Below are 8,231 nucleotides of genomic sequence, written 5' to 3'. Positions count from 1 at the left end.
AGCCTGCCGGTAGGAAGGCACAGGACTGGACTCTATTTGTGCATCACTTTGGACAAGCCCAAAATCATTTCCTTGGGTTCTATCATCATTATATACCAGTAGGCCATATTTTTTACATTGTTCTGAGTAAAATACTTACAAGAGTCTTCTTCTTGCCATCATTTGTCAGGGGTTTATCTAGAACAGGAGCAAATATCGTTTGAACCAGGAAAGTACTTTTAGGTTATATAGGTTATACTTTTTTTAGGGTACCAGAGTCATTAGGAAGACTCTTGTGAGACCCAACAGTTTTGAGTTTCAGGTTCACTGGTTAGTTTAACTGATATGTAGGATAACCTGTAAACTCTTGTGGCTATTTTTTTTTTATCCTTTAACTTACATATTATGTAGTACAAGGAGCTAAGTGGCGGGCTCGTGCCTCATACCTTTCTCAAGGAGGCTTTTCTGTTTTATTGTCACTCCTTTGTTAGCTCCTTGACGAGACGACAGGCCCCCATCCTGCAGCTAATTCTGTGTGGGGAAACCACTGTGCTGATCTAACGTGCCCACCTAGCAAAATCCTACATTACGAACCAGGCTGTTATATACTAAGGAAAGTTGCTCTGACATCCAAACAGGACACCTGTTAGTGTTACAAACATACTGCTACGATTATCATCACTGAAGTAGGGAACAATTGTATTTGAGAGAGCTCCGTGTAGTCAAACAGACCACAGCTCCGCCGCACAAACTGACAGCACTGATAACGCACCTGCACAAAAAAAATAAATTACTTCTTTGTTTCTCTGGGCCTCTCAAACCATGGTTAAAACCAAAAACAAAAAAACAGAAAAGTGCTGTTCTAAAACAAACAAAAATTGACTGCGTGTCCAGGGCAAGAGTGACTAAGGCAACTTATATAACTCTTTGCCTGAAACCAAGCGGATTTCAAGTGGATAGCTCCCCCCTCATGTATTCACTGTCCATGGGTGTGCGTCTAATGACGCAAACACCCAGAAGGGCCCCTTGCGCAGGTACGAAGGTTTTTAATGCAGAAAACAAGCTAGAAAGAGTGACTGCAGCTTTAACCAAAGGCTAAGCTGTTTGCTTAGCATTTCAAAACCCTTCCTTCCTTCCGCAGAGGGGACCTCTCCCCTCTCCCCTGTTTACGCTTGGAAGAAGGAAGCCATGTGCAACCTGCCTTTTCCGGGCCCCCCCCCCATGGGTTCCCCTGCAGCTGAGAAACAGGCCGGGCAGGAGGGGCAGAGCTGAGCTGCACATTTCCTGCATGAAGCAGCGGAGACCAAGCAGAGCCCGCTGAGACAGGAGGGCTGCTTGTGGGGGGTGGTTAATAAAAGCCATTTCCCAGAGTAGCTTGCAAGCCAATACCCCAGCTGCAAAGCAAGAGCCCCCCCGCCGCCTCCGGGAGGCCAAGGTGGGCTTGCGGCGCGGGCAGAGCGGGGCGAGGTTGGTACCTCGCATGGCCCATCGCGGCGGGGGCACCGCCGCCCCCTGCGCACTTCCGTATTGCAGCCGGCTCGCTTCCTGGGCCGGGCGCTTAAAGGCGCAGAGAGCAGCTCAGAGCTGTAAAAAGCAATGCCTCCTTTTCAAATGCATTCTTTATTTTTGCGGCGTTGGTAAACTCCGCACTGTTTTGCTGAGGGTTCAAGATGTGCAAGTGAGCGTGCAAAGTGTGGTCATGCACAGGGGTGTGGGACGGACGTGGCAGAAACCGCGTTGACCCGCATCAGTGTAAGGTTGATCTCTGCCCCTTGAAGGCTCAGGTCACGCGTAGCGGCTTGGGGAGATGCACTGTATCGGCGCAGGAAGGCGGATCTCTGCCCCTCGAAGGCTAAGGTCACGCCTAGCGGCTTGGGGAGGTACAATGTATCGGCGCAGGTTTCCTGACCCGCGTGGCTGGAGAACTGCTCTTCCAGCGGCGTTCAGGACCCGCCGAGGCGCACGTGGAAATGGGAGTCTCCTGCCTTGCTTGCTCCTGCGCCCTGATGGCCGAGGGCAAGAACCCCGGGGCCCCCGATCCCCACGCCCCCGGGCACGTAGGATGCCCGCCATAGGTTTGGGGAACATCTGAAGGCCCAGGTGCGGGTGGAGGAGGATGTTTGCCAAAAATAACAGTTCTGGACTCATGGGTTTGAAATTAGTTTTGGCTAATTTGGCCTCAGATACGAATTATAAAAAAAAAAATCTCAGACTCGTTTCAGCCACTTTCAAACCGATTTACGTGCACTGAACATCTGTTCTCTTGCAGGTTGAAACCAGTTTCTGATCACATCAACCAGTTGATGTGTAATGTCTGTCCCTAGCCAGGAGAGACCCGGGGCATCTGAACCCCAAGGCTCAGGCCTGGGACTTGTGCCTAGGATGCCAGCTGGGTTTGGGAAGTATCGGGGTCTGGGAGGGGGGACACTTGCCCGGTGCTTGCCAACTCTTGAGTCTATTCCAGGAGGTTTCTGAAACGCCAGCGTGCCCGCAACACAACACAAACATGCCCGCATGGTTGTCTATATCAGTTATGGATTACGGTGTGTAGATTTTACATCGGGACAACAAATGTGCATGACTGTTACATTTTAAAATCCCACTGGACTACTGTATACATTGGATTCAACATTTAATATTTATTTTAATGAATGCCCTATGGTTTTCTCCCCAGTGACTCTCAGCAATCTCCTGTAGATGTATATCTAATTCCTGGAGACTCCAGGGCAATCCTGGAGGGTTGGTAACCCTAGGTGACAGAGCCACACAGACTTGATGATTGAGCTCTACCCAGTCGCGCTTTGGAACTTGACTCTCGGGCCTTGCTCGATTGAATTTGGAACTGATTTTAAAGAAAAATCCTCTTCTGTTCCTTTGCCTAGAAGCCCGATCAACACAAGGAGAAGCGTAGAGTAAAAGCAGTAACTTGCAGGGAGAAAAACCCATTGGGAAGATGTGCGGATGGACCCCGAGAGAGTCCAGGCAACACGACAGGGCTCACAAGTAAAGGAGAGCACAGAGCACAGCAGTTTCTAAGATGGGTAAATGCTGTTGATGGATTTGTCCCAGGTTGGAGCTGTATTTCTGAAGTCTCATTTGCAAAACTTCTCTGATTCTGGGAAGACACGCAGCAGAGGGGACTTGAGAGGCTGAAACAGTTGGTAAAAGCAGAGCCTGTCCTGAGATTGTATGAGGGTGACAAGCTGTCACATAGGGCTTCTAAACTAGGCATTGGGCCAGTGCTTTCACAAAAATATCGGGAGAATTAGAGATGCATACTCTAGGCAGTGATTCCCAACCCCAGGGAGGAAGGGTGCTGCAGGAAGTGGGTAAGATCAGCAAGGTGAGGAGACAAGCAGATAAAGGCAGTCTCAGGCTCTTCCCTGCCTGGCTGCTCCCATGGCCCCCCTGCAAGGAAGTAAGCACTGTAATAAATAAGGTAGCTTATGAAATGGGGCGCCCCTCAATTCACAGGACTTCCGGAGGGCAGCCTCAAGTTTAAAAAAGGGTGAGAACCACCGTTCTAGAGTAGCAGACAGCAACCTTTACCAGTGGTGGCCAGAATGGTGCCCTGGTACTATGGCCCGGCTGCCACTGCTGCTTCTCTCCATCCCACCCCAGACCCGGTTGCACATGGGAAAGCTCCCCATGGCCCAGGGGTGTCATGGTGCAACGTAGTGCAAGGAAAACTCCCGCTGCCAAAGCCCCAGCTCCACAGGCAGATCCGATGGCTCTGTGGGATGGATTCAGCCCATGTGACATAAATTGCCAACCCCCCTTCTCTAAAGCACTTTCAAAAGATTACTCAAGTTAAAAAAAGAGGGACCAACACAAGTGTGTATGCATGTAAGGAATGTGGTAGGCAACCGTCGATCCTCTGGATCATAGTATTCACGTAAGAGGTATAGTTAGGTGATGAATCTGCTTGTAGAGTCCTGCAACCATCACACCAAGACCTTGACATGTTTGCCTGGACAAGAGTATGGAGAATGCCCAAGACCTACCATCCCCACGTTAGAGCATTGAGACAGAATCCAAAGGCCAGACTGAGTCCAGATGTTCATTGCCTCCCTCAGTGCTTGTAGCTTCTGCCAGAGAGCAACAGATAAGAACTACTGGTGACTGCCTAGCACCTCAGAGCGGGTGTGTGTCTGTCATGGTGATGTCCCTTAGCCTTTCTCCAACCAAGGAGTAGAGTACTCATAAGGCAGGGGGCTAGGGTTTTGAGGTGCCCTATACTTACCTTATTCTGGAGGTTGCAACTTTGTGGTATTTTGTAGGAGCCACCCTACCACGAGCAAACCCACCACGTTGTCCTCAGACCCTCCACTCATGCAGTTTGCAATCATACCCAGGACCAGTAAGGAATGTAATATATTCATAATGGGAGACCAGCATGGCAGAGATCTATCACAAGCCTTTAGTGACTTGCCTCAAAAAAATGACATGCCTCCCATATCACAAACTGTTGTTTCAGTTACAACTATATGATTTGGAATTAAAATAACAATCTGGAAAATCTTTTGTGGTAGCTGTAGCTGACATGTTTTCTATGACAGAGTTAAAATACCCAGTATGGAGTCAGATACAGCGCATCTGAAACTTGCTTATAAAGATAGTCCCTGCGTCAAATAATACACAGCCAGTAATAGTCGAGGCCACAGCACAGGATAAAACTTTACAGAAAACAATCCATGCATGAATGCTGGACAGCCTACATAACACCTGCCTAGGCCATGCAACCATTTTCAAAGTAAACCATATGCTCCTCGTACAATTTTATTTAAAAGTACTAAATTGATTATTCCCAAAGTCGTGTAACAGGGAATGTTGAGCTGGATAGATGAAGGACATGTAGGAATAGAAATATGCAAAAGCCAAGGCAAAACTGAATACTAGCCCCACATGAATGCTGAAGTAGAGCAGTTTATCAGACCGTGCAACACCTGTGCAAAAAACAGAAACTGTCAAATTAAGCAACCTATGCTTGTAAGAGCTAAAACTCAAAAGCCTTGGTCCAAAGTTAGCACCAATCTTTTTGTGTATTCAGACCATAACTGTGTATTGTTTTGGACTATTATTCCCATTATCTGGAAACTGCAATACTGGATAATTCAATGGCCAGATGTGTCATCACACACATCAAATCAATATTTGCCAGGCGTACCTGAAGTGGTCATCATGACTGATAAAGGACCACAATTTGATGCCTACAAATTGAAAAGGTTTTTTAAAGTCTATAATTTCAAACATACTCTCTCTAGCCCATTGTATCCATAGTCACATAGCTTAGTGGAAAATGGTGTTAAAATCTTAAAGAAGCTACTTAAAAATGCTGAGAGCTCAAATCCAGATCTCTTCCAGGCTCTGCTGAAGTACAGAACATTGCCTTGGTAAGAAGGGTTCTCACCACCACAACTGTTGTTCAACAGAGAACCAGAATTGAACTACTGGAGCAGAGACGGGGTGCGTGCAAATGATCAAAATCTCTAGAGGCTACGAAGAAGAAATGAACAGAAGGGGTACTACGACATAGAGATGCATGACTTGCCACTTTTGCAGTCACATGATAATGTACAAATCTATGATGGCAAAACATGTGCACAAGAGGCAATAGTCTCAGAAGAGGTGACTGCTTGTTCATAGGAGGTCACTGGAGACATACTTAAGAGAACCAGAACTGCTAGAACATCTTCCATCGAATAAGAAGAAAAGAGAGCAGAGTACAGAAGCTCCAGGACCTTAAACCAAACAAGCTGCAGTGACAGTAGTCAAATTCAGCTGCAAACACTGAGCTTCAGCTAACACTAAGGCAGTGTATAAACATTAAAAAACCTACCCCAAGACTGAGAGCTGCTGAAGCTAGAATAGTAAGAATGTAAATAAATGTTCTTTTGTATGACAAAAATGGTGCCTGAATCTTTCTCTTTGTGTGCTTTGTTTTTTTTTATAGATTCAGGAGCTCTTGACCAGCAGAGACATTACCAGGGATCACTACGTGGAAGTGGCTCTTGTCAGTCCCCTAAATGAATGTGATGTTTGCAGAAAATGAGAAATTTTGGGATACCAGCCCTTTAAATGGCTTGTAGTCTCTTACTGTGTTGGTTGAATAGACATGGCTGTGGGTAGTTGCTTATATAGAAGTTGTATAATCGAGTCATCTCCCAATTATAACCCTCTCTCTCAGTTTATAATGTAATAAAACTCATCTGTTTCTGAAAGCCTGAGCACGGCTCCTCTGCTGAAGTCACAAATAACTCAGCCATAGTAGTGAACACCATTAAAAGGAAGAGAATACATTAGTCATGTTAAAAATAGGATGTTTTTATTTTTCTAAGTCTGTTAAAATGTCTTAGAGCAACTTTGAATAATTTTGCACTTGGTCAAAATTAGAAAAGTTATGTATTTGCAAAGCAAATGGCCTGCACTACAGCCACCACCCTGCACTACTCAGCTAAGGAACTCACATTTGCTTTTCATAATTCCTCTGTTGCTTGTTTACTTTTTGGGTCTCAATTAGAACAAATTGACCAGTGTCACGTGTGTGTCTCTCAATGTTCACGTTCTAGTTATCTCCTACAGTAGCACCAATGCCAAAAGGTTTGACTGGAAGTCCCTGCAGGGGATATTGGGTTTTATTTAAATGTTTCCAGGTCACCTCTTTTTGCCTTTGAATTGAATTTCTATACCCAATAAATACTGACAAGGTTAAAGTTAATTATTTACTCGCAGTTTCAGGGTCCTAATCCAAAAGCTCCTGGTTCCTTGTTTAAATAATTAATCTTTTTTAGAAATCCATAATATACGTTAAAATATATATTGCACTATTTTGCGATAATCACTAATATGAAGTGTAATAAAATACTGAAAAACAAGCTCTGCAATCATACAGTAAAATATATATATAATAACGTTGATTTTGATACAGAACGAAATACTTCTTGGGTCATCCAAAGTGACACGTCCCTGAAACTTTTTCAGTGACATACTACCTCTCGAGACCATTCCACTACACGCATGGCACTTGCAGTAAGGAACGGTGCACTCACTGTATGTCAGCGATACAATCTCTCTCGGGCCACCCTGAATGGCACATCACTGTGATCAGAGGAGTCTCCCGAAGGAGCTGGGAGAGATTTCTTACCTAATGCTTTATTTTTCAGTTGCATGTAGTCACATGTCACCACCCTCCCCCACAACTCCATTCAGCTATTAGCAAATGTCTTAAATAAGGAACTGGTATTTCACCAAATCCGTCTCAAAACTTCTTAAGTGCACATCAGAGTGACTGAGGGAATCTGGGGAAGACGCAGAGATCGTGTATTGCTTGAGCCAGTATGTTTTTCTTGAGCAATATCCTGCCATTTACCCAGGTCCCAGCCCCTGATTTCTTTACGTGTTGCAGCGAGGCCTGGATTTCAGCTGCATGCTAACGATAATGTATGTTTTAGGCTACCTTTCATTAAGTGTCTCTGTGACCATTTTACATCCTTCAGATATACCTGGAATATACTACGTCCTTCCTGGAAGGAAAAACGATGTTTTGTTTTGTTTTGTTGTACACTCTCGTTTCCCCTGCGGCTTACCTGAAATCTAACCTGCCTCCAGCCAAAACGTTGTCGTCTCAAACCTGGGCAGCTCAACGTCCAAGCTGGCTCAGAGGAGCTGAAACGACTTGTCGCTTGGGGATGCTTATAACAGATTTGGCCGTTGACACTGAATACATCCGAGCTCCTCGATTCAAACGCCGCACGTCCCGTGGAAGGAACGGGGAGGTCTTGTAAGAACACGTTACTAAAAAAGGTAGCTTTGAGCAGGAAAGCACCCAAATCCAGCTCCTTTTGGAGAGTCCCTGTTCGTAGCCGGGTGCCTGAGACACATTTGGTCACTGACATTTATCCTTAGAGGTTTTTAAGACCTGGATAGACAAAACCGTGCTGGGATCATGCAGCTGGGGGTGGTCCTGCTTTGCACAGGGCCAGGCTGGGCCAGACGTGACCTCCTGAGGCCCTTTCCAACCCTCCTTTTCTATGATTCAGTCAAATCCAGCTCCTTGCTTAAGAGCTTTGTAGATGGCGGGTTAGACTTTGGGGTCAGGGTGACAAGCCCCGGTCTGAATTCACAATCTGAATTGGCTCCGATTCACCACCACCCGTCCTTCGCACGGAGTCACGGCGCACAACACATGCGTGCGGCGGGGCGGGGCGGGGCCAGGGGGCGGGGCCCGGCGGGAGGCCGTTGGGGTGGCCCCG

At 46.3% G+C, this 8,231-nt stretch overlaps 1 protein-coding gene across 1 annotated transcript in view; it reads right to left on the bottom strand.

Annotated features, from left to right (window-relative positions):
* Window positions 1-1,468, bottom strand: part of TK2 (thymidine kinase 2, mitochondrial) — a 22,678-nt gene extending 21,210 nt beyond the window's left edge. The window contains exons 1-2 of the mRNA XM_025209493.1: window positions 1,369-1,468; window positions 140-177 (exon numbers count right to left, since the gene is read on the bottom strand). Of these exons, the coding sequence (XP_025065278.1) occupies window positions 140-177; window positions 1,369-1,468 (138 nt within the window). The remainder of the gene's footprint in view (window positions 1-139; window positions 178-1,368) is intronic.
* Window positions 1,469-8,231: the final 6,763 nt, after the last annotated feature.

The sequence above is a fragment of the Alligator sinensis genome, unplaced genomic scaffold (genome assembly GCF_000455745.1).
Source record: "Alligator sinensis unplaced genomic scaffold, ASM45574v1 scaffold170_2, whole genome shotgun sequence".
Classification (NCBI taxonomy): domain Eukaryota; kingdom Metazoa; phylum Chordata; order Crocodylia; family Alligatoridae; genus Alligator; species Alligator sinensis.
The sequence above is the reverse complement of the archived record's forward strand: the minus strand, read 5'-3'. Positions and strand labels throughout refer to the sequence as shown.